At 47.0% G+C, this 26,061-nt stretch overlaps 2 protein-coding genes across 9 annotated transcripts; one reads left to right on the plus strand and one right to left on the minus strand.

Annotated features, from left to right (window-relative positions):
• Positions 1–1,997: 1,997 nt before the first annotated feature.
• LOC116579523 (sialic acid-binding Ig-like lectin 8) lies at positions 1,998–23,747 on the plus strand. 8 transcript variants are annotated; one of them, XR_004281308.1, is made up of 8 exons: positions 1,998–2,504; positions 2,710–2,988; positions 3,216–3,263; positions 4,091–4,348; positions 4,985–5,081; positions 5,408–5,504; positions 11,525–11,807; positions 19,692–23,747. XR_004281308.1 is itself a non-coding variant. In XM_032324990.1 (7 exons), the coding sequence occupies exons 1-7, from the start codon at positions 2,060–2,062 to the stop codon at positions 11,699–11,701; spliced, it is 1,401 nt and encodes a 466-aa protein (XP_032180881.1). In that variant the 5' UTR covers positions 1,998–2,059; the 3' UTR covers positions 11,702–12,784. The 8 variants fall into 8 exon arrangements, 6 of the variants coding, with proteins under 6 accessions (XP_032180881.1, XP_032180885.1, XP_032180884.1 ...); XR_004281309.1 differs by having other exon boundaries at positions 20,369–23,747; XM_032324990.1 differs by lacking the exon at positions 19,692–23,747 and having other exon boundaries at positions 11,525–12,784.
• Positions 17,471–25,254, minus strand: CEACAM18 (CEA cell adhesion molecule 18). The gene is made up of 6 exons (XM_032326072.1): positions 25,203–25,254; positions 23,400–23,756; positions 21,870–22,142; positions 20,280–20,555; positions 18,453–18,591; positions 17,471–17,627 (listed from the first exon to the last, which is right to left on the minus strand). The coding sequence occupies exons 1-6, from the start codon at positions 25,252–25,254 to the stop codon at positions 17,471–17,473; spliced, it is 1,254 nt and encodes a 417-aa protein (XP_032181963.1).
• Positions 25,255–26,061: the final 807 nt, after the last annotated feature.

Below are 26,061 nucleotides of genomic sequence, written 5' to 3' on the forward strand. Positions count from 1 at the left end.
GATGGGGCAACAGGGGGAGACACAGCTACAAATGCAGGAATTGTTGATGGTGTGGGAGTATATATGCATGCTCAAATCCTGCCCCTTCCCTTCTCAGTGACCCCAGCACTGACTATACCCCTAGTTATGGGTATTGGTTCTGGGAAGGTGTAACATGGGATGGGCAGATTCATAAGGTTAAATGGAAGAAAAGAGACTGTAATTTTTTCTTTGCATACAAAGTCTTAAGAAAAACATGTGCAAGGCCATAGTATTAAAGACAGCATGCTTGGGTGATAAAGCTGTGAAGAAAACCAGGGAACAATTAGCATTAAAGTGACTCTCAGCAGGGCGCCTGGGTGGCTCAGTGGGTTAAAGCCTCTGCCTTCGGCTCGGGTCATGGTCCTGGGGTCCTGGGATCGAGCCCCACGTTGGGCTCTCCACTCAGCGGGGAGCCTGCTTCCTCCTCTCTCTCTGCCTGCCTCTCTGCCCACTTGCGATCTCTGTCAGTCAAATAAATAAATACATCTTTTTTAAAAAAAAGTGACTCTCAGAGCTCGTTTGGGGGGAGTGGGGTGTGCGATAGGGATGGGGACCCAAGGGGATGGTCCAAGGTGCCTGCAATGCTCTATTTCTATCTTGTGATGAATCACTGAGTTGTTTTTGTGGGCATCCTTCCTTTTTTTTTTAAAAAAAGATTTTATTTATTTATTTGACAGACAGAGATCACAAGTAGACAGAGAGAGAGGAAGGGAAGCAGGCTCCCCGCCGAGCAGAGAGCCCGATGTGGGGCTTGATCCCAGGACCCTGGGATCATGACCTGAGCCGAAGGCAGAGGCATTAACCCACTGAGCCACCCAGGCGCCCCATGGGCATCCTTCTTTGTGTGTATCTTATATTCCCCCCGCTCCCCGCCAAATGTATCAAGAAAACCAACATCAGTGGGAGGGAGTGCCACCTACTAGGGCTCCCAGCACCTTCTCCAGTCCCCAGCCACACAAAGCTAACCGTCTGTGAATTCAAGTGCACACCTCTTCTCTCACGCAGTCCTCACCATCTTGAGGGTGGATGGCACCTAGCTGGCATCCTCCCCGCCCCCGTGTCCCTTGCACTTCCGACTCCTGGGAGAAGAACCTGTAGGCTGTGGAGCAATGAAGAGGAGCATGGCCCCGTGAAGTACCAGTGGTGAAGAAATTGTCCTCGCACCAGACAGCCACGAGGAAGGGGGAAAGGGGAACTTTCTATCCCTTTCAAAATCTGCCCCTTCTCTTCTGCACTTCTCCCCACAGCAACCCTGCTTACAACCACAGCCTCAGGTTCCCTTTCCTCCTTTGAGTCAGGCGCCCCTCAACATTCTTGGAGTCTTCACCTCCACTGCCCGAGTGTCCCTTCTGCCCAAGCTTCCTGTGACACAACCTCCCATGTGGGGGGACAGTAGCCCCTCACTCTGCCTCTGGCCCCTGTGACAGGGGGCTCCAGGTGCCGGACACTTATCATCTCCCCATCGGACAGTGACACTCGGAGCAGCGGCTGGGGCTAGTCTGTGACTTCATGAGCAGGGAGGGGATGCCCCCTGCGTGGATGCCAAGGGCGGGAGGACAGTTGGCCTCCTCACGCCCCCAGGCCTGGCCTCCCCCACCTGTTGAGTCCCTGTGTCCTGCCCCCAGCAGGGCTGACTTCCACAGACATGTACAGCCTGAGATTCAGGGGGTCTGGCCAGAAGGGACCCATTTTCACTTTGCGGAAAACAACCCCAGAGGGTATCAACAGGGAGACGGGAGATGGGGTTGGAGCCCTGCACAGGGGGTGAATTTGGCTCCCTGAGGGCTCTCACCCTCTTTGGCTTCCAGGCCCAGGGTCCCCAGGAGTGGACATGTGGTGGCAGATGACTGATTCCCAACGGTTGTCCTGGACCTGACAGTGTCTAGGTGTGAAGTTCCTCCTCTGAGGAGGGTCACTGTTCTGACATCACCTGCATCTTCCTCCTGGGGCTTCCTCTGATTCTTACAACTTTTAGTTCCTGAGAGACCAACCCTGAGAAACAGACACTCTGGGGACCCTGGCACTGCCAAGGCCGGACATGCTTCTGCTGCTATTGGCCCTGCTCTGGAGGAGGGAGGGGGCTGATGGCCAGAGGTGGCCCGAGAAGGGGGTCCAGAAAATTTACAGTCTGCAAGTGAATGGCTTGGTGACTGTGCAAGAGGGCCTGTGTGTGTTTGTGCCCTGCAACTTCTGGAACCCTGAGAACTGCAGGTCTGACTTAACCTCAGCTCTCGGCTACTGGTTCCAGGAAGGGGCTGTTGTACACCACGATGCTCCAGTGGCGACAAACAACCCAGATCGTAAAGTGCGGGAGGACACCCAGGGCCGATTCCACCTCCTTGGGGACCCCCGGGCCTACAACTGCTCCCTGGACATCAGAGATGCACAGAGAAGGGACTCGGGGACATACTTCTTCAGGGTGGAGAGACAGTCTTCTGCAAGCTGCAGTTACAAACAGAAACTGCTTTCTGTGCAAGTGACAGGTAAGAAGGAGACCCCAGGAAAGGCCACCCGGGAAGGACGGGGTTCCTGGGTCAGAGCTGGGATGGGACTCCCCCTTCCTGGGAGGGGTTAGAGGTAACACATGTCAAGGTTCAGAAGCAGGAGCTGGACCAAAGCCTGAGGCTTCTCTCAGGGTCTCACCTCGGACCCTCCTCCTGATTCCCCTGTCTCCCCTTCTCCTCACAGCTCTGAACCACACACCTGACATTCTCATCCCGGGGACCCTGGAGTCTGGACACCCCAGGAACCTGACCTGCTCTGTGCCCTGGGCCTGTGAGAGGAGCACGCCACCCATCTTCTCCTGGACGTCAGCTGCCCTCACCTCCCTGGGCCCCAGGACTCTCCTCTCCTCCGTGCTCACTCTCACCCCACGGCCCCAGGACCATGGCATGCCCCTCACCTGTCAGGTGACCTTGCCTGGGGCCAGAGTGACCACAGTGAAGACCATCCACCTCAATGTGTCCTGTGAGAGCCAGGCCAGGAATCCCTGGGTCCCTGATGGGGTCATGAGGGCAGCGGGTGGGGAGTCAGGGCCTGGGGCATTGGGTGCTGTTCCCAAAATCTGGACTGGAAGAGGGTCAGGAGGACACCTGTCTCCATTCTTTCTCCACTTATTCAGCTGTTGGGGACAGAGGGCTAATGTCTACCAGCCCTCCCCATTGACATGAATCCTCCATGTCTTTCTGTCCCAGACTCCCCGCAGAACTTGACAGTAACTGCCTCCCAGGGAAATGGCACAGGTAGGATAGAGCTTCCTCCTGGGGTGTGGGGAGCAAGGGCAGGGCCAGGGTCATCCCCTTTCCTAGCCTCCGTGTTGCTGTGAGCAACTGTCCCCTTCAGCAGCCTCCTCCCCCACTTCTGCACCGCCCCCCATCCCAGCTCTGTTATCAGAAGAGGAGAACAGGGCAACGTGCACACAGCACATCTGCCCTTTATCATGCATCTCCTGACTCCTGCTTCATCTTTTATCCTCCCTAGCAACTGTTTATTTAAGTACTTCTGAACAGGTAAAGCAGTCACGCAGACAAATATTCAAAATGCACAACAGAGTCTGTCCTCAGATGCCCAGTCTCCTCCTGGGAAGTGACCAGTGTCCATAGGCTGCTCTGAGTCTTGCTGTGTTTGCCTGGACGATCTGAAGGGTCCTCTGATATCAGTAGTACAGACAGTCCTCGATCTCCTCCGAGACTGTGCGGCATTCCTTCCCGTGGATGGATTCTGATTCTGTCTGAGTCTTCCGATGGGAGATCATGGCATCCATTGTATTCTATTAGCTGAAAGGCTGCAATGAGTCATCTCCTTTCACAACTCTGTATATGTATGTTTGGGGGATAAGTCCCTAAAAGCAAAATGTAGCTTTTATGTTCTTTCCACGTTGAGGTATATGGCCAGTTGTCCTGAATGGAGGATTGACAAGGGTGCATTCCCACCAACAAGGGGAAAAAAACATGCCTTTTCCTGCACCTCAACCTACTTCTGTTTCTCTGTCCCCTCATCCAGTCTGTTTTCAAATCCTGCTTTCGCTCTCTCTTTTTGTCTCTCTGACTCTCTGTCTCTTTTTCTCCAGCACCCACAGCCCTGGAAAACGGCTCGTCATTTTCAGTCCTGGAGGACCAGTCCCTGCACCTGGTCTGTGTTGTCAATAGCAACCCCCCTGCCAGGCTGTACTGGGCCCGGGGGAGCCTGACCCTGTGTTCCTCAAATCCCTTGAACTCTGGGGTGCTGGAGCTGCCTCGAGTGCAGGAGAAAGATGAAGGAGAATTCACCTGCCGAGCTCAAAACCTGCTGGGCTCTCAGCATGTCTCCCTGAGGCTCTCCCTGCAGAGTGAGTGCACCTGTGTGTGTGTAAGGGGGTGCTGGGGGAGAACAATCGCACTGCCCCCAGGACCTCCAGCAGCCTCTGAGCCTTACAGGGAAGCTCAACTCTGGTCTGTGCTCCCCTGTGAGGCCAAGATTTTCCCTGCCACCTATAGTTTCATTGTCCTCTTCCTGCCAGACCAGGGCTGTAGGGTAGGGTGAAGCCTGGGAGGGGAAGGAAGTGGATCTTGAAGGAGAGGGGCTGGGGCCTGCACAGGTGTGTCCAGGGACACAGATCCTTGATTTGTGGGACAGGGAGGAAGGTGAGGCAAGTGAAGCACTCACCAGAGCACGAAATTCAAGGAGAAGCCCCCGAAACCTCAGTAATGAGAAGAAATACTGCATTGCAGTGTTTTTAAAAATATAAATGAGTGCAAAATAAATATTACCATGAACCCAATATCCACATTTTAAATACAGACAGGCTGCACTCCAGCATCTGTTTGCTTCTCTCACCTGGCCCTAATCCCCTCCCTAAGACCCGGGTGCCCCTGTTTGGAGTCTGGCAGAGGGGCTAGAAAATGGGAATCTGGGGTCCTACAGGGAGTGGGAGATTGTACCGAGTTCTTGGAGAGGAATCACCAATAATCCAATCTGTCTGCAGGAAAAGCATGGCCTTTTTCTGAGAGGCTGCTGGGGGCTGCTGGGGGAGCAGGTGTTATGGCTCTATTCTTCCTGTGTCTCTGCATCATCGTCATAGCGTGAGCATTGACCCTGGGGGTGGAGGGATAGCCCCGGGGTGGAAAGGGCAGGCGGGCCCAGAATGGAGGGACTTGGATGGCTCAAGACCCTGAAGCAAGGGCAGGAAGGAGGTCGATGGCACCTGGGTGAGTCTGTCACAGAACTCTGGCCCCACTGTCGCAGATGGGGAAGCCTACATTCTCAACACTGGGGTCTCCAGAAAGGGACCACCACTCTCCTACCTCCATTACCCTCCAGCCCTTGAGAGAGAACAGAGGAGGGAGTCAGTCTGCTTATAGCATGCTGAACTGACCAGACTGAAAGGCTCTCTGGTCTCTTCTCTCAGAGTGAGGTCCTGCAGGAAGAAAGCCACAAGGTCAGCAATGAGCATCAGGAACATGGGCATGGAAGGTGTAAACACTGTCACAAGGTCAGTCTCTCAGGTGAGTGACCTGGGCGACTTGCCATTGAGCATCCATCCTGGACACCTCCCCCTAGGATGGCCGCCAGGATTGTTGCTCAGCATGGTCCAAAGTTGCTCTCATTATCTCCTCCTCTTTCTCCTTAAGGATTCCCCTTCTTTGTGACAGCACAACCACCCCCTCCTCTTTCTTTCAGGCCAGGCATGGAGGAGTCACCTCTTTGTCCTCCCTTTCTTCTCCTAAAACCCCAAATTCACCATGTCTTGTCTATTTTTCCTCTTAAGGACAGCTAGCATCAGCATCTCCTCCCATCTTGACTCCCTTCATTGCCAAGGCTTCAGAATCTTTTCCCTGGACCCCCTCACCTCCTTGCCTCTCACCTCCCTTGTTCTACACCAAGCAGTCATCTAAAAACCATCACTACTCAGTTCCTCTGCGTTTGAACTGCTTGTCTCCACTGTCTAGACCAGAGTCTGGCAACTTTTCCTAATCTAGGGCCATATAGGTATTTTGGGGTTTGCAGACTTTACCTTCAATTGTAAGCATTCAACTCTGCTGTTGTCAAGTAAAAGCAGCCATAGACCATATGTAAATGAATGAGCACAGATGTGTTCCAATAAAACTTTATTTACAGACACAGGCAGTGGGCTGTATTTGATCTATGGGCTGGCTATAGTTTGTGGACCCCTCACCCAGAGAATAGAGTCCAAACTCCTTACCCTGCAGCCCGGGATATTCCGACCTCTCAAACACGTCTCCAGAAAGACTAGGATTAGGGTGAAGTGAGGGAAGAACTTGCTGCAGATGCAAAACTTAACGTAGTGCTCAAAAATATCAGTAATCCAGAATAATGTCTTAATTTACTATTTTTTAAAAAAGCAAAATTAAGGCAAAAAAACCACGATAAGGAAAATACCAAAAAACTCTAAAGAATGACAAGATCAGTAGACTAAAGTTAGTTAAAAATTACATAAGATCATAATTGAGTTTAGAGAAATTGTCAAACATGGCAGCATTCTCAAATGAAAACTAGAGAAGGGAGAAGTTGATTTTAAAAAAGTCCTCTCGGGCTCTTGGGTGGCTCAGTGGGTTAAGCCGCTGCCTTCGGCTCGGGTCATGATCTCAGAGTCCTGGGATCGAGTCCCGCATCGGGCTCTCTGCTCAACGGGGAGCCTGCTTCGCCCTTCTCTCTCTCTGCCTGCCTCTCTGCCTGCTTGTGATTTCTCTCTCTAATAAATAAATAAAATCTTTAAAAAAAAAATAAAAATGTCCTCTCTACATTTGCTTTCAGCAAAACCAGAAAAGCAAAATTATCAAAAATGCTGATTTGGTTATAAATAAAATCTTTAAACCGAAAGTAATGTTTTATTACACACAATCTTCAAGTTTGCAATAATATTTCAATTATTTTAATGTGAAAAAATAACCATTAAAAATATACAAAAACATTTTTCAGGGGCACACATGTCTTCTTTGGTCTCAAGCTCCAAATGGTTCAGAAAGTCACTCTTACTTTCTACTCCATCGACTTCTCTGAACAAGGTTTATTTGTGCCCCTGGATCTTTGCATGGGCTGTTCCTTTCTCCTCAGATGCTTTACCCTCTCATTTCCACTTCTTCATTCCTGCTCAGCCTTCAGGCTCCAATGTACATATCACACTTTTCATCCATTTATATTCAGAGCCTGACTGGAAGCCTTTGCAGGATTTTGAGCAAAGTGCCATGTAGGCATCCATTCATTAATTCATTCAGGAAATGTTACTGAGCATGTGCCAAGTGACAGGCATTTCACCTGCCAAAGATTCATCTATGAAAAAAATCTGGGGTGGGGGGCACCTGGGTGACTCAGACAGTTAAGTATTGGCTCAGGTCATGATTCCAGGGTCTGGGGTCGAGTCCCACATCAGGCTCCCTGCTTCTCCCTCTCCCTCTCCCTTTGCCATTCCCCCCACTTGTGCTCTGTCTCTATCTCTCTGTCAAATAAATAAAATATTTTTTTAAAAAAGAAAAGAAAAAAATTCCATCTCAGGCTCAGTAAGTTTTAGTCTAGACATAGGGATATAACCAATCAATCAAACAACCAAACCACAAATAAGTGACTACAATGGAAAGGACAGACCTGTACTTTGGGGACAATGCAGGGCACAGAAACTGGGAATGATGGGGAGATAGCTTATGTTTTATTGTTGTTGTTATTCTTTATTTTATTTTGATAAACTTACCACCTAGCCATCTTTAAAGGTACAGTTGTGCAACCGATTTCCAGAACATTTTCATCTTGCAAAACAAACTTACAAAATGTTGTACCCATTGAACAACAACAACCCACTTCCCCTGCCGCTCCAGCCCTGAAACGACCATTCTATTTTCTGTTTCTGTAAGTTTGATGACTTTACATACCTCACGTAAGTGGAACCATGCAGCTTTTGTCTTTTTGCGACTGGCTTATTTCACTTAGCATATTATCCTCTAAGTCTACCCATGCTGTAGCCTGTGACAAGATGACATTTTTCTAAAGGTTTATTTATTTTTTATTTGAGAGAGAGAGAGTGAGAGAAGTGTGAGGTGAGGGGGAGGGACAGAGAGGGAGAGAAAGAGAATCTTAAGCAGACTCCCCACTGAGCAAGGAGCCCAATGTGGGGTTCAGCCCCACAACCCTGAAATCATGACCTGAGCTGAAATCAAGAGTCAGACACTCAACCGACTGAGCCACCCAAGTGCCGCAGGGTGTCCTTCTTTCTAAAGACTGAATAATATCCTGTTGTATGTATACAGCACATTTTCTTTATCACATTTCACATATCACATATCACATTTTTCTTTATCATTTTCTTTATCCATCATCTGCTGATGGATACTAGGATCATTCCACCTCTAGCTACTGTAAATAATGTGCAATGAACAAGGCAATGTAAATATCTTTTTGAGATTCTGCTTTCCATTTTTTTTTTGGATAAATACTCATAAGTGGAATTGCTGGATCATGGGAGTTTTCATTTTAACTTTTTTGAGAAACCACCATACTCCCTTGCCTCTTGGCTGCACCATTTTCCTTTCCCACCAACAGTACACAGAGTTCATTTTTTCCACATCCTTACCAACACTTATTGTTTTTTATTTTTTGCCTCTTAAAAAATATTTTATTTATTTATTAGAGAGAGAGAGAGTAAGAGAAAGCACAAGTGGAAGGGGAGGGGCAGAGGGAAAGAGAGAGAGAAGTAGACTCCTTGTTGAGAGCTGAGCCTGACTTGGGGCTTGATCCCAAGACCCTGAGATCATGACCTGAGCCAAAGACAGATGCTTAACTGACTGAGCCACCCAGGTGTCCCTATTTTTGTCTTTTTATAGTGGGCATCCTCATGGGTGTGAGAGGATATCTCTTGTAGTTTTGATTTGCATTTTTCTAATGATTACTTGTGAATGTCTTGCGTAGGCTTATTAGCCATTTCTATGTCTTCTTTGGCAAAATGTCTAATTCAAGGTTTTTTTTTTTTAACCCATTTAAGTAACTGGGTTGTTTTGTTGTTGTTGTTGTTGTTGAGTCATGGAAGTTCTTCATGTATTCTGGATATTAACATCTTTTCAGATACATGATTTGCAAACATTCTGTGCCATTATGTAGGTTGTTTTGTGGTTTTCTTTAGTGATGATTAAGCAAAGACATGAAGGACCCTTAAGACTTTGCAATCTATTGTGCACAAAGAGCACTCTGGGCAGAAGAAATAGCAGGTGCAAATGCTCAGATACAGACCAGTGAGTGGAGGACCAGCAGGAAGTCTGTGCAATTAGACAGAGGGAGGCAAGTACCAACAGGCAGGAAATGAATTTGGAGAAGTCAGGGTATGTGTAAATCATGTCTGCACACCTAGTCTGCTGTGGGCATCTGGAGATGTTTGAAAAAAAAAAAAAAAAAGAAGGACATGACTTTCATTTTCACAGATCCCCCTGCTTATCATGTGTAAGAGACTGTCGTAGCAGGGGAGTTAGAAAGGAGGCTGGAGAAGCATTCAGGTATGAGATGATTATGATGACCAGAACCAGGATGGCACGAGAGATGGGATGATTGCATCCTGATGAAGTCTGAAATTAAAACCAATGGGAATTGCTAATGGATTAGGGGTGGGATATGACTGACTGAAAGGGTCCAGGATGACTCCTAGATTTTTTCACTGAGTAGCTAGAAGAGTGGAGGCATCAATCATTGTGCTTGAGAAAATTGTAGGAGGAAGAGATTTGGGGGAGAAAGAGTTCAGTTGGAATATATGTGTTTTGGACAAGGGAAACGGGATTTTAACTACATCATCAGATCAAAGGCCACAGTTCAAGAGAGGGAATGGACTGGTGGTAAGGCTTTGGGAGCCATTAGCCTATAGATGACATGAAGACAACTGAGTAGATGAGGTCACAAGGTGAAGCTGAAGAAGGAAAGAGTCTGGGGCCCCTCTCTTACTTAGAGTTCAGGGAAATGGAGGGCAACCAGCAAAGTGTCTGGCAGGTCAGTTGATGAGTACCTTGTGATTAAGAAAAGAAAGGCTTTTATTTAGGGAAGACATGCAATGGGGTCACCCGCTGTTGCAAAGTCCAGAGACTAAGCAGAGGTCTTGATAACAGGAGTGTCAGGAAGTGTGTGTGTGTGTGTGTGTGTGTTAATTTGAATAACAAGATTTTTTAAAAAAGATTTTATCTATTTATTTGACAGACAGAGATCACAGGCAGGCAGAGGGGCAGGCAGAGAGAGAGGGAGGAAGCAGGCTCCCTGCTGAGCAGAGAGCCTGTTGCAGAGCTTGATCCCAGGACCCTGGGATCACAGGGCTCCATCCCAGGACCTTGGGACCATGACCTGAGCTGAAGGCAGAGGCTTTAACCCACTGAGCCACCCAGGTGCCCCTAAAGCGTTCTCATCTAGAGGGGGCAGCAGAGATGGGTGCCTCCCAACCCCGGTCAGCACCTGTCACTCTGCAGTAATGAACGGCTATACATTTAGTGGCCTCCAACAGCACAATTTTATCATCTTACCATTCCAGAGGTCCCAAGTCAAAAATGGGTTTCACTGGGTTAAAGTCAAGGTGTTGGCAAGCAGGCCTGAGTTCCTTCTGGAAGCTCCAGGGGAGAATGCATTTTCTTGCCTTTTCCAGTTTCTGGAGGCGACTGGATGGCCCTGGTCTCGTCTTCAAGGCCAGAAGCATCTTCAAATCTGCCTCTGCCTTCTTTCACTTGTAAAGAGAAAGACCCTTGTGATTACACTGACCACATCCAGATAATCCAGGGCAATCTCCCCATCTCAATATGCTTAATTTAATTCCATCCCCAAAGTCCCTTTTGCCATATAAGATAACATATTCATAGATTCCAAGGGATTAAGATGTGGGCATTTTGGAGGGGCTGTTTTTCTGCCTATTTCACAGGGACCTGATTTCTTTCACTGACTGACATTCCACCAAACTGTGAGCTTCCTAAGGACAGGTGCTATACCCAAATCAAGGCTTTGTAACTCTCTCTCCCTTACCCAGTTCCTGTCCATTATATAATAATTCACAGTTAGGTATTTATTTATTTATCTCACTTCTTGCCTCCTCCCTAGGTTAAAAAGTAAGCTGCAAGGGGAAAAAAAGAGTAAGTTGCAAGAGGTCAGGGCCTATGTCTGGTATATGCATTACAGTGTCCAGCTCAGGGCTGCATGCACAGGGGGGCCTCAGTAGGACACCAGGCTCTGGGGTCAGGAAGATCTTGGACTGGATCCTGGCTTCACCAGGGATTTTGAACAAGCTACTTCCTTGGTTTACCCTCTATTTTCATAGTGATAAAATAAGGACAATAATACCTTCTATATGGGGTTGTTATGGGAAGTTAATGAGATTCACAAGCACCAAATAAAGTGCTATGTATTAAATATTTGAGGAAAGTATGCCTGGAGGAGATTCCACGAGAATGTACCTGGGATGAATGGATGAAAGAATTCATGGGTCTCCCTCCTGGGTACTCTCTGTCTTATCCTGTCCCCACCATCCTGCTCTGACTCCTTTTTCTCTCCCTCCACTCAGGGTCCCCTGATTGAATCCTGGGTAAGCAGCCTTCCCCCAGATGCGGCTACCCTCTCCTTGGGGGAGGAAGAAGAGCTCCATTATGCATCCCTCAGCTTTCATGGGACAGACACTTGGGGCCGGCAGGAACAGGTGCCAACTGGTATTGAATACTCCGAGATCAAGATTCACAAATGAGAGCCTGCTGAGACCCAGCCCTGGCTTGGGGGATCTTGGCACCTGAGGGGCAAAGAAAAAGTCAGTCTGATTCCTGTAGAATTAAAAGGCCTGCAGGCGATGAGCTGTAAGTACACAGCTTTAGAACACAGGCTAAAAGAACACAGGCTTTAGGAACAGTTTCAAGTTCAAAACCACACGCCACCCCTTTACTAAGCAAGTGACAGACCAATCCCTACTTTTCAGTGTCTCAGTTTCCCACTCTGTGAAACAGTGATGAGAACCCTTAGCTGCAAGTTCTTGGTGGGAATTACAGTAGGAAAATCCAGTCAGAGCTCCTGGCACAAAGTGTATGTTGACCACATGCTGGATCCCTGTGCTCTGAGCAGAAAAGTCTTCCTGAGAATTTTCCTGACTCTGGAGGGTTCCAGCAGCAGCCCTCACTCTCACCTGCTGACTTGCCTCCTCCTGAACATCCTTCCCACTAGGTCTTCCTCTGCCCTTGAAAGCCAAGCTCAAGAGGTAGACTTCTGGGTTCAGAAGGGAGTCAAGCAGTGGGACATGATCTCTCCCTGTGGAGACAAACCAAACCTATGAGGAAGGTTCCAGTACATACATATGTATACATGCATAAATTGGCAAACTGGTTCCAAAATTTACATAGACATGTGAAGGATCTAGAATAGCAAAAACAGTCTGGTGAAAGAAGAACACAGCTGGAGAAATAAGACTACTACAGAGCTAGAGAAACCAAGACACTGTGGTGTGGAAGAGAACACAGTCTAATTAGAGTGTGTATATATAGCTAATCGAACAGGTCCAAGTCTATTCAGTTGGGGAAGGAGGGACTTTTTAACAAATGGTCATAGAACAAGTGGATCAAGGTTTGGAAACAATGAACCTTGACCCCTTTCTCATGTCACATGCAAAACATTAGTCTGAGGTGAATCATAAACGTAGAAGTGAAAACTATAGAGGTTTTATAATTGTGCTGCCCAGTGGTAGCCACTGGCCACGCATGGCATTTAAGACATGCTATACTAGGGGCGCCTGGGTGGCTCAGTCATTTAGAACATCTGACTCTTGATTTCAGCTAGTGCTGTGATCTCAGGGTCCAGGATAGAGCCTGCATCTGGCTTGCTCCATGGGGAGTCTGCTTGCTCCTTTTCCTCTATTCCTTCCCACCCTCCTGCTTGCACTCTCTCTCTCAAATAGATAAGTAATTCTTTTTTTAAAAAAAATATGTGCTACATTTACAGTACAAAAAAGGGATAAAAGATGTCGTTAATAATTTTTAATATGGATTACCTGCTGGAATGATAATATTTTAGATATACTAGTTTAACTATACTGTTATTAAAAGTAATTTCATGGGGAGGGTATGTGCTTTGGTGAGTGCTGTGAAGTGTGTAAACCTGGCGATTCACAGACCTGTACCCCTGGGGATAAAAATATATGTTTATAAAAAATAAAAAATTAAATAAAAAAAGTAATTTCACCAGTTTCTTTTTACTTTTTTTATTATAGCTCCTAGATTTTTGAAATTATATATTTGGCTTGCATTATTTTTCTATCAGGCAGAATTGCTCTAGGAGAAAATTTAGGAGAATATCTGTGGGTATACAAAGATTTCTCACAGAACATCCACAACAGTAAGCATTATATATTTTTTTCATTAAAAACTCCTGTTCATCAAAAGACATGATTAAGAAAATAAACAGGCAAGCCATAAACTGGAAGAAATATATATAAATATATATATCCCTGAAACGGGGCTTGAACTTAGACTATAAAAAGAATTATTACCAGTTAATAACACAATAACCTAATTTTTTAAATGAGGAAAATGACTTAATCATATATTTCACAAAAGAAGAGATTCAAATGGCCAGTAGGTAAATGAAAGGTGGTCAACACTGCTGGACATCAAGGAAATGAAATTCACCACAATGAGATGCCCTATCACATCTGTCAGAATGGCTGAAATCAAAAAGCCTGAGCACACCAAATGTTGGAGAGGGTGTAGAGGAATTGAAACTCTTGTATATTTCTGGTGGGATATAAATTGTACAACTGTGGGTTCTGTACAACGGTGTGGCGGTTTTGTATAGTTAAACAAAATACCCACTCTATGACCCAGAAATTCCACCTGTAATTTTTACTCGAGAAGAATGAAAACAAAGGTCCCACACAAACTTTTGTACATAAACATTTATAACAGCATTATTCATAATAAACAAAGGTAGAAACAACTTAAATGCCCATCATCAACAACAACTACAAACCTAGATGCCCATCAACAAGTAAATGGATAACCAAAGTGTTACAGCATACAAACAACAGAATACTATTCCTCAAAATAAAAGAATGAACAGTTGGCCCATGTAAAAACATGAATGAATCTCAAAAACATGGTGAGTGAAAGAAGACAGAAACAAAAGAATATACTCTATAATTCCATTTAGATGGGGCACCTGGGTGACTCAGTGGTTAAGCCTCTGCCTTCAGCTCAGGTCATGATCTCAGGGTCCTGGGATCAAGTCCCACGTCGGGCTCTCTGCTCAGCGGAGAACCTGCTTCCTCCTCTCTCTCTCTCTCTCTCTCTCTCTGCCTACTTGTGATCTGTCAAATAAATGAATAAAATCTTATAATTCCACTTAGATGAAGTTCAAGTACAGATGAAACTAATTTATTGGGACAGAAATTCAACAAAAGGAGCTGCCTCTGTTTGGGGGTGTGTGGCTGGGGGATAACTTAAATAGTGCACAAGGACACTTTCTGGGATGCAGAAAACATCCCATATCTTATTGGGATAGTAGTTATATGAGTGTATGTGTTTACCAAAACTCATTGACTTATTCATGTAAGATTTCTGCATTTTACTGTATATAGATCTACCTTTGACAAAAAATAATAAAATTTTTAAACAATAATGAAAAGTCTTTAGGTAAAATTCAACAGTCTTACTTAAGACTGTAAGGTGGGGAGGGGTGGCTGGGGGGCTGAGTCCTTAAGCATCTGCCTTCCACTCAGGTCATGACCCTAGGGTCCTTGGATGGAGCTGCTGCGTTGGGCTCCTTGCTCAGCAGGAAGCCTGTTTCTCCCTCTCCCATTCTTCCTGCTTGTGTTCCCTCTCTAACTGTCTCTCTCTCTCTCTGCCAAATAAATAAATAAAATCTTAATTTAAAAAAAGACTTTAAGGTGGAGAAATACAGGTTCAGATATAGAAATAGTAAAATGCCCACGTCTGCTGATGGGTACATGCAGTAGTTAACTCAGGATGTATTTGGTTTTCTTTCATTCAGATAAGGTGGTTTTGGAAATATCTGTGAATCTATGCATTTTTTGACCCATAGATCTAGTGGTTAAGTAAGTGACCACGGAGACAATGCAAAAAAGAAATTCATGGGCAGAATATAAAGAAATGGCACCGAGATGCATAAAAGCATGCACATACCTATTTTCAATCTGCCCGCACACCTCGAAGTTGATTCAGAAGACAGTGCTGGTCAGCCCATCTGAGGACGAGCTGTTAGCGGGGGAAGAGGGGCGGGAGGTGCTGAAAACTGGAGCTGGCTCTTCCTGCAGGCAATGTTTTAACTTTATTGGGTTTTAATAGAGCAGAGTGGCACAGTGAAGACTGCTGGGTCCATAACTTTATTGTTTTTTTTTTCCTGATTATAAAAACAGTTCATACATTTTGTGAGGGGGGAAAAAAACCACTTTGGAACATACAGTAAAGTGCAAAGAAGAAAATTAAGAGATAAGACTGTTAATAGTTAACATTTCCATGTTTTTGTACAGGGGTGTATATATGTGTAAACGCACACATACATGTGTATGTATGCACATATATAAGTATCTGTGTGTGTATACATACAACTGTAGTCAGCTAATCTCCCCTCTTCATAACGATGGTCCTACCAGGTGCAGTTTTACATTATACATTCCTAACAATGAGTTGTAAGCATTTCCTGCATCAGTGAACACCTTTCTCCAGCGTGGTTTCTAACCATGACAGATTAGCGCAAACTGCGCAGTGTCCATTTAATAAATTCCTGGTTGCTGGGCAATTATAGGTTGTTCAGTTTCCCCATCACTGGCAATGGTCATCTTTGCATCTTCTCTGGTGGTGCCATGGCATCAAGCTAAGAGAAGGGAGAAGTCAGAAGCGGGTTTGCTTGTGGAGAAGAGGCCTCAGAATTAGAGCACTGGGCTCCACTTATGACCCGCCCCAGGCTACTTTCCACTGATTGGCTCTGACTGGCAGATGGAGCAGCCAATGGCCGCTCTGCCCTTGACGTCTCCCCCACCCTGTCCTAGGTGGGGACTCCAGACTTGCTCCTAGAGTCTCCACCTCCCAGCTTCAGTGTGACTGGGCTGGTTCCTTCTCTTGACTCTCTCCTCCAGTTAGACCCTGTTCCCTCTCCAGCCTGGCCCATCCCTCTGGGGACTCTCAGTGCTTCCCCCTCGCTTCCACCTCACCTTTTTGCCCATTTGGTTTTGTCCTCATGTTCTAAGGCAGACACTGGGTAACCGGGGCTGCCTGCGGGGAGAAATCAGAGAAGATGTCATGTTTCAGATCCTCAGGAAACAGAATTCCGGAGAATCCTGGGGAGATGAAGGGTCAGCTTCTTCTTTCCAAGCCCTCCTTGTGAAGGACCTCAGGAGTAGCAGGGGATGAATCTGGGAGTTTAACCTCTGCATTGAGAGTCCTCCACATTCCCCCATATGTTTTAGCATTTTTGATGTCTTAAGGTCACTGGAGGGAGATGCCATGGGGCAGCAGATGTGGGGAGGGAAAAGAGACTGTGTGTACCTGGGGAAGAAGCTGGCACTACCTGGGCTAATTCCTAGTGATAATAATATTAAGTTATTTCACACCTGTTATATGCCAGACACTAGAGTAGATGATTTATAGAAATTATGTTGAATCCTCTCAACAGTCACACGAAGTAGAAACTTTAACCCTGTTTTGTGAATGAAGAAACAAGACTTCAGAGAGGTGAAGAAGCTTGCCTAAAGTCACATAGCTAGAAAATGACAGAAGCTTGTTCTGAACCTGGCCTTTCTGATTCCCAGCTCCCTGCTCTCATGCATTCCAGACTGGAGAGCTGAGACCAAGGAGAATGTGGCACCTCTAAGGAGAATGGGGCATTGGAGATGTTCAGTTCACTCCTGGCTACGAGGAGGGGGTTATGCCTGGCTAGATTGCATCTTTCAGGTTGTAGAAGAAAAAGTAACCTAGATATCCTGGAACAACTCTTAAACTTCCAGGGTTTATCATGACTAGTTTGGAAAAGTATATAAACACGTTGAATGATGATGCTATCAGTAATAATACTTAAGATTTTATTCAGTGCTTACTATGTGCCACGCTTTGTTCCAAGCTATTTGTCAGTGACACTGACTTTATCCCCATAGCAGATATCCCTATGAGGTCAATACCAGTATTACTCCCATTTTACACATGGCAAACTGAAGCACAAATGGGCTAACTGTCACACGACAGTCAATACTTTAAGCTTCTTGTTGGACCATGCAATGATCACATATAGGTTCCATATCAAAATACTAAAATGATTTGAAAAAAGAATGTATCTTCTAAAATCTTCACTGTCATCACCACAATCAATACCACTGCCACCACAATCACTACCACCACCATCACCACCATCACCACCCCCCCCATCATCACCATTACCACCATCACCACCACCACCACAATCATCACTAACATCACCATCACCACCATCACCATCACCACCACCATCACCACCACAACCACTACTACTTTAGCATCACCAACATCATCAGCACCAGCATCACCATCACCACCACCATCACCACCACAACCACTACTACTTTAGCATCACCAACATCATCAGCACCAGCATCACCATCATCTCCATCATCACTGCTTTCTTTAACATCTACTGCAATGGTTCTCAGTCAAGGCAATGTTGTCCTCAAGACCTTTCTAACACTTAGAGCCATTTTTGGTTGTCTAAACTTAGACTGATGGAGGTTATTGCTGCTGGTATCAAGTGGGTAGAGGCCAGGGATGCTGCTAAGCATGCTACAATGTAGCCTTAACCCACCCCTGAAATAATTATCTGACCCCAAATATTGATAGTGCTAAGCTTGAGAAATTCTGATCTACTTTGTACCAAGAATGCTGCTAATTGTTTTATCTTCCAAGAATTGTGTCTAGTCCCCATATCTCCCTTCAGGGAAGATGTTACCCTTCACATCCTCCAGATGGGTGAAGAGGACCTGAATGGATTATGATCTATTGAGGGCCAGCTAGACAGCTAAAGTCAGAGCTGAGATTGAAACCCAGATTAGAATCTTCCCTCTGACCAGTCTCCTCCCCTGCAGTTGACTCTACTACCTGTTTCCCTAACTTCACTTGGTAACTAGCGACTACCATGTTCCAGACCATGCTCGATGCTTGGCACCCACCCTGCTCATTCTCATGGTTGCCTCTCTAGGTGGACCTCCATATCAACATCATAAACACAAAGAAACTGGGATGAAAGGAAGTCGCTAAGTGAAACCCCATTGCTATATGGAGGCATGACTGCCTCTACATTCTCCATCTCTGTCAGTGGCTTCTAGTCCATGACCTATCTATCTGCCTCCGATGATTCCTGACAACACATTCCTAGCTTGTCCCTTCCCCTCCTGGCTTTGCCTTCCCTTCTTAAGGAAGTGTTCTTGAGACCCATTCCCCAGACAGCACCCCACCCTTGACCCAGACAAGAGGCACCTGGTGGAGAAATGGCTGATCAAGGCATAGATCAGGATTCCACAGATGTAGACACTGCCCAGGACTGTGAACACAATGAGCCACACCACTTTGGCTCCTGAGATGTAGAAACCTCTGTTCACAACAGGAGTTGTGTCCCCTGGAGGAGAGGATACAAGGGAGTCAGGGACAACATCATTCAACACTTTGCTCACCCACACATCTATTTCAGAGATTTATCAGCATCTGCTATGTTCCAAATGTTAAGAATTCAGTAGTGACATTCCAGCTGGAAAGTGGACAATTGACAATTAGGCAAAGAAATGTCTAATATCATTGCAAGCAGCAGGAAGCTCTCCAAAAAAGAATAAACCCACTCAAGAGGGTAGAGAGTGACAGGGTCAGGGGTGTTGATTACACAGGGTCTTTAACTAACTCATTGCACAGGTATTTGCTGAGCACCAACTACGTGCCAGGCACAGCGTTAAATAAGCACTGGGGACAAGTGGTGAGCAAACAGTGCTCCCAGCCTCTGTCCTTCTGGAGCTCACAGTCCAGTGGAGTTAGAAAGGTGTGGATCAGTCAGTGCATAATCATTCACTGTCGGTCTGTCATGTCTGGTGCATAGCAGGTGCTTAGTAAATAGTATGGGGTGACCAGAATAAATGTCTCCAGCCCACATTCAGTGTTTGTGGCTCTCTCCGGGACAAGCCAAGCTGATGGCTTCTCATGCACTATCTGATTTAATTCTGCCAGAAGTCCTGTCATATAGGGACCCTTTTTTATTTTTATTTTTTTTTAAAGATTTTATTTATTTATTTGACAGAGAGAAATCACAAGTAGATGGAGAGGCAGGCAGAGAGAGAGAGAGGGAAGCAGGCTCCCTGCCGAGCAGAGAGCCCGATGCGGGACCCGATCCCAGGACCCTGAGATCATGACCTGAGCCGAAGGCAGCGGCTTAAACCACTGAGCCACCCAGGCGCCCCTAGGGACCCTTTTTTAAAATAAAATATTTTATTTATTTATTTGACAGACAGAAATCACAAGTAGGCAGAGAGGTAGGCAGAGGGGGGTGGGGAAGCAGGCTCCCTGCCAAACAGAGGGCCCGAATGTAGGGCTCGATCCCAGCAGCCTGGGACCATGACCCAAGCAGAAGGCAGAGGCTTTAACCCACTGAGCCACCCAGGTGCCCTAGGGACCTTTTTATCTCTACACTACAGATAAGGAAACTGAGGCTCAGGAGGCTCTTCCCATTTACAGATTCATTCTCAAGCCATATTCCAAATACCACATCCACAACGGATCCCTGCTTCCTCTGCACCACCACCCGCTCTAGCCTTTCCACTTTCTCTTCTGAGCAACCGAGTAAAACAGCTGAGGACATAGGTTGTGAAGCCGGACTACCAGAATTTGAGCGCTGCCTCCTCTGTTGATTGGAACTGGAACGTGGGAAAAAGCACTCAAACTTCCCACAGCTCAGTTCTCTTCTCTGTAAATGGAGGTGGCGTTCACAACAGTCACTTCCTCTGCAGTGAGACTATGAGGGCCGCACAGATTAGAAGAGGGGCTGGCACATAGTAAGTGCTCATTTGATGTTAGCTGACCAACTCCCCCTGGGACTCACTCTTGCTCTGATCTGAGGTCCCCCAGGGCTTTATGGAGGGGGGCAGCTTTGGACTTGGACCTCAGAGGACAGGACAGGGTGGGGGGTAGATTTTACCCTACCATCGTGAGCATGGCTTTGCAGGGTGGGGACAGCATACATGATGATGGGCACTGCCTAGGCAAAAGCACAGAGATGGGAAGATTTGGGGAACATGAGCGTCAGAGGTGGGCTACTGTACTTACGGGACAGCTGGATCTGGAATTCCCTGTACAAGGTCAGCTGGGTCGCAGGGTTCTCCACGATGCATCTGTATTTGCCCATCTGGTCCCAGGTCAGACTTTGGAGAGTGACGCTTGCCTCTGAGAAGCTCAGGAGAGAGCCATTGTGGATCCACTGGTACGTGGAACTGGGTTTGGAAATGGCATCACACTCCATCATCACCTGGGAGCCAATCTTAGCAGACAGGACGCCTTTGGAGGTAATGGGACTGGTACTCAGCCGCACATTGTCTGGCCCATCTGCAGAGATGGCAGGAGACCCGTAGCTATGTTTCTGACCCCTTGGGATCCTGTCTCCTTCCCTCAATCCACACACAGTCCTCCCTTACCAGAAGGTGCTCCACCGTTGCACCCCAAGTATCCCCTAGATCCAACACATGCAAGGCAGCTGTGCCAACAACATTACTATAACTATAACATCTTCCATTTCAAGCATCTATTATGAGTCAGTCCCATGACAGACCTTCACATCATGATAAAATAGGAGTAGAAGTAATATATCAGGTCCCCTGAACGTTGGGCTCTGTTCTAAACACTTTATAGGTTCATACATTTGCTTAATCCCCATAACAACCCATGGGTTAATTTTATAGATGAGGCAAATGGGGTTCCCAAAGAGAGGATTAGGGATTTCATAGCATCCTACTGACCCACAAATGGACTAAACAAATTCCCCTATGGCCTGGGAGGAATCTCCCTGCAGAAGCAGATCCTAGGTCCTGGCTCTTGACTGCAAACCTGCAGCCAGCAAGCTGTGTGTGGAGGTCAGAAACTGTCTGCTCTGTGACCACTTTATCTCCATGATTGCCAGAGCATGCTTGTTAGGAAATCTGATGGACTTCGTGTGGTTCTAGATTTAGATGTGAACCGTTCAAGACTTGTGCTTTTTCACAGTCCGAAGATGTGAAAGAGTTTGGTAAATGTGAAAAAGTCCCCGAACATTGTAAAGATCCAAAGTTCATTATATTTATAAGATGATGTCTTCGATTTACAAGACCCGTTTGATATTTTGGAGGAGGTCTGGCTGGATTGTGTACTTGGGTTGGTGGGTGGTTGAAGGATCATGGAGAAAAGAGAATGAATGAAATCTGTCATTTAGCTTTAAAATCAAACTGTTTAAGGGAGGATAGCCAGTTCAATCTGAGTAAAAGGAAAAGTGAAGGTGATTTTACTAAATTTAGAAAACCAGAATAAAAAGACCAATGTATCTGAAGGCTCAAGGGAACATGGGATTTGAATATTTAACAAGTTGAATGACATTTTTAAGAAACTATTAGTTGTAAGAAGTCCTGTCTTTACAAAAGCCATATCTGAACAAATTTGCACTCTTTCTAATCTGAGGAGTAGCAAGTTGGGTCCCCATTTTAAATAGCAGATCATTCTGTGCCCTGAGGGTGATTCTAAGTCCAGAGAGCTGAGATTCAAACCCAGATACAGCTGGCTGGGGGCTGACTCATGGTGTTTCCTCTCCCCGGTTCTGCCTGTATTATTGCTACATCCCTGGGTGGCCCTAAGCCCACCCCCAGCATTACTCCAGGGCCCCAGACCACTCACAGGCCACAGTCAGAGAGATAATTTTACTATTCTGAGGAATCTCCAGGATGCTGTCTATCTCGCAATAAAGTGTTCTGTCATAGCGGCTGACTCTGTGAATGACAAGGGTCTTGAGGTCCGGGGAGATTGTCATCCGGTCACTGCTGGACACCAGTGTAAAATCCACATACCACTTGACAGTAGTGGCATTGGTGTAGCAAATGGCGGCCACAGAATCCACGTCTTCTACAAGAGAGGTGGCGTTGGCCCAGATGTCTGGCTTGCCTTCCACATCTGGGGGAAGCAGGAAGAAGACATTAGGGGTGGGGTCTGCCTCCCCAAGCTCTGCTTGGGAGAGAAACCCCGAAGGGGCTTCCGGGGTAGGTTGGTGAGAAGCCAAGAGTTGTAAGATGGGGTCTGAGGTCTTGGCAGGGGAGCAGCCCTAGAGCAGGGAGGGACAGAGAAGTAGGGAGTGGGCACAAGTGGTTGAGGTGTGGACACTAGTCTGAGTCTCCCATCCTAGGTGTGGAGTCATCACTGTGCATCCACTGCAGTAATGGTGAGTTCTTGAGATAGATGTGTGGCCTAATGGTTGTTTCTGAACCCAGGACCTAAAACGAGAACACCCCCAACTGAGGAGCCATCGGTAGCATTCAATGTGACAGGTGACATTTGAACTCTGTATAATAATTGCTCCCTTTATCTGAGTCCCATTCACTTTACAGTTACTTACAGATTACTTACAGTTACTTGCACATACAGATACTCCCTCCAACCTTACAAAAGACAGAGGAGATACTATCCCCATTCTACAGATGAGGAAACAGAACACCACAGAGGGAAGATGAAGGCTCAAGGCCATGGGACATATTCATAGTCAGAAGTAAACACAGGACTTCTTATCTCCAAATCCCCACTCTACCCACTCAGCCCCGTGGAGCCCCCAGGAGCTGTCTATAGTAGACAGAATTCCAAGACGGCCTCATGACTTCAATCTGTATAGTCCCTGCCCCTCAAATGTGGGTAGAGCCTATGACTTCCTTCTAACCTAAACAATATGGCAAAAGTGATGGACTGTCATTCCAATCGTTACCCTTATGTCATATAAGACTCCTTCTTAACAGAGTTAAAACTTCTTAACAGAGTCTCCCTTTCCCAGAGAGGCAGAATTCAGTTGACCTTGAAGAATCAAAGAGTCATGATGTGACATTCCCATGGACAGAGCCATACATGAGACCACAGCCCCACCTTGCGAGTCTCAGAGCACAGCACTTGCCAGACTTGCCAGACAGGGATGTGTGCTAATAAATGGGTATTGTCTAAGACTGCCACTTGTGGCTCTTTGTTATGCAGCAGAACTAACTGATACCCTGAGAGTGAAACTGGAACCCTTGAAGGAAACCAGTGACCCATCTCAGCAGGAGAAGCTGGACTATATCTGCCAAGTCTCCCCCTGTCACCTGCAGGTGGAGGAGACTTGGACAGTATGATCTCCCAGGGACCTCACTCCCAAAGCTCCCAGGTCTGGAAATGGGCAACCTGCCAACTCACCTTGTATTTCAAGCCAGCCGGTTGCTGTCTGGGTCCCATTGCCAGTGTCCACCCTCACAGTGTAGTTCCCTGTGTCACTTAATGCAGATCGCCTGATCATCAGGTCACCTAATGTGGTCACATTCTCCCGGCCTCTGTACATGGGCCCAGTCTGCCAGAAATTGGAGGGAGGTTTGTAGCTGACGATCATATTGTCCTCAGTGTCATTTGCACCACGATGCCAGCTGAATTCCAGAGCATCTTCGGTGGCATTCTCAAGGACTATGATGGTCCGAAGTCCCTTGAACCCTAAGAGTGACTCTGGGCTGATGTAGATTTGGCTAGAGGCTTGGCGGGTCCCCCAGGCCAGTAGACTGGCTGGAGAAGACAAATAGAACCCACGTACATGTGAGAGAGAGAGAGAGAGAGAGAGAGAGAGAGAAGGGAGATTGATTTACACGGCCCAGGAAATGATCTCCAGGGACACTGGTGAACGTGCCATGGGTTTCTAGCTCCCCAGCCTGTCCTCCCCTCTCCACCCCCTCAGCCCCTGTTCTGGTCCATTCTTTCCTCACCCTCTTCCAGCCTGGTTTCCTCCTTGGACACTCACTCTTCAACCCCTCCTCATATGACAGTTATGTGGATCCTTACAAAGCCCCAGTTGTGACCCTGCTCTCTTAGGTAACTTCTGTAGTTCCCCAGCACTTCATGAATAAAGTTAAAACTCAACATGGCTTATGAGCCACTCTTAGAAAGAGCTGGTCTTTATGACTCATCTAGCCTCCTTTTGGATCATACCTACCCCACCCCATTACCCCATGAACCCCCTTATTCAGTAACTCATTCATGCATGCATTTTTGCATTCATTTATCAGAAGACACAGTATCTGTACTGTGTTCCCCAGACATAAACAGCTCTCTTTTTACACCACACTCTGTCCTGACTTTGGGCTTTCACACATACTGTTCCCTGTTTCTGACACACAGATCTCCATTCCCTCCTTCCCAGGCCCCCATCAACTCACTTCTATTCAGCCTTCACTTCTTAGCTTTGATGCCCCCTGCTCCCCAGTCTGGGTCAGATGGCCCCCTGGGGCTCCCCCAGCCTCCTGGGCCCCCTCATCCCCATCATCAGAGTCTGGGGATCTGGGTCACCAGAGTCTGGAGATAGATCTTCATCACACTGGACACCACATCACAGGGTCCCTGATCATGGGGCAGAACCCAGTGGGAGAGCTCGGTTGATAGGTGGGTGGCTGAAGTCCTCCAAGACTGTCTACACGTGCCTTTGACTTAGCATCTAAATTCTGTGGAGTGCACATGAATGTGGATGAAGATCTGTCGTCCTAAGACATGGAGATCTCCTGTCTGTGTACCCTAAGCCTTGACTCCATGGAGGAGGCAAATACCCCTGAGATCCCCTGCTCCAGGCCTCCAGGTGTAGATACTGGTGGTGTTTGAGGACAGGACACAGGGTGGCCAGTGAGACATGACAGTTGTCCCTGTCATAGGGATTCAGAGGGTCCTAGAAGGAAGTGAGAGGTTGGGAAGGAGTCTAGCTGGAGAGGTAGGGGAGGGGATCAGGGCAGATTAGGAACCCGGGGAGGTGATTTCCAGCAATCACAGGAGGGGGTCCAAGTTCATCACTCCTGGGGGTGAATGGGGATGAACATTCTGTGTGTATGCATATGTGAGTAAGAGAGAGAGAGTGTGTGTGTCTATGGGTGAGGTAGGCCCAGGTATGTGAGCTCACGAAAGTCCTGGTGCCAGCTCTGTCCCCCTCTCCTCTAACGCTTCCCTGTCCTGTGGGTTCAGCTCTCTTACCTAGGAGAACCAGCTCCCTCCAGAGTCTGCATCTGGGTCTGGAAAGGTCCATGGATTACGCAGGTCCTCCTGGGCTAGGTGTTTGTCCAGGGACCTGGCAGTCTCCTCTGCCTCTTCACAGACCTGCGTTTCTGGCTCTGAGCTGCTGGTCCTCACCCACCTCCTGCGCTCCAGTGGACTCTGAACCCCAGCCACCCTGGGCTGGGGAGGAGACGCTTGGGGAGTTGTTGTTATCTTTATGACTCTGAGGTGCACTTAGCTTATCGTGTATTCAGCTCATTTCTTTTTTTTTAGATTAGTATCCTATTCTGCTCTGGTTACAAAAAAATCTTAGGCTCACTTTTAGGAAAACTGGAAAATACTGAAAAGCACAATAAATACAGGACAGCAGCCTTTTTAAAATGTGGGGCAATTGTTCGTTTTTGTTTTTCCTACTCCCTGTAGATCTCACATTTTAAATTGCATTGTCTTATTTGATGAGGGGCTGCTTTTCACTCCCTGGACACCAACAGCTTAAGTCTCTCTCTTAGAGGGTCAGCAGATCTTCCTCCACCTGGACATTTGGAGTGGCTGTGGGGCCTGCTGTTGCGTGCCTGAGCCAAAATGTATAAATCCCATTCTTTTGGTGTTGGACCTTTAGGTTCAGTAACAGAAGTGTTGCCAGGGCAGAGCAGAATGTGCTCATGGAGGGCACAGCGCTGAGCACATGTGATGTGTCTGCATCTGGGGACCCCACAGAGAGAAAGGGAAACATGGAGATACAGAGACCCAGGTGGGCAGGACGAGGGACTGAGAAGGCAGGGGAGTGGGCTCACCCCAGAAAGGGTCACAAATCTTTCAAGCTGGATTCAGAAGTATA

The sequence above is a fragment of the Mustela erminea genome, chromosome 19 (assembly GCF_009829155.1).
Source record: "Mustela erminea isolate mMusErm1 chromosome 19, mMusErm1.Pri, whole genome shotgun sequence".
NCBI classification, from domain to species: Eukaryota; Metazoa; Chordata; class Mammalia; order Carnivora; family Mustelidae; genus Mustela; species Mustela erminea.

What these genes read in the sequence shown, in the direction of transcription:
- LOC116579523 (XM_032324990.1), top strand. Translation starts at nt 2,060, where the DNA reads ATGCTTCTGCTGCTATTGGCCCTGCTCTGGAGGAGGGAGGGGGCTGAT. An exon ending in CCTGAGGCTCTCCCTGCAGA is followed by an intron (nt 4,349 to 4,984) that starts GTGAGTGCACCT and finishes ATCTGTCTGCAG; the next exon opens with GAAAAGCATGGCCTTTTTCT. An exon ending in TCACAAGGTCAGTCTCTCAG is followed by an intron (nt 5,505 to 11,524) that starts GTGAGTGACCTG and finishes CCCTCCACTCAG; the next exon opens with GGTCCCCTGATTGAATCCTG.
- CEACAM18 (XM_032326072.1), bottom strand. Translation starts at nt 25,254, where the DNA reads ATGGACCTTTCCAGACCCAGATGCAGACTCTGGAGGGAGCTGGTTCTC. An exon ending in GAGGGAGCTGGTTCTCCTAG is followed by an intron (nt 23,757 to 25,202) that starts GTAAGAGAGCTG and finishes TGTCTTCTCCAG; the next exon opens with CCAGTCTACTGGCCTGGGGG. An exon ending in CGGCTGGCTTGAAATACAAG is followed by an intron (nt 22,143 to 23,399) that starts GTGAGTTGGCAG and finishes TGCTTCCCCCAG; the next exon opens with ATGTGGAAGGCAAGCCAGAC.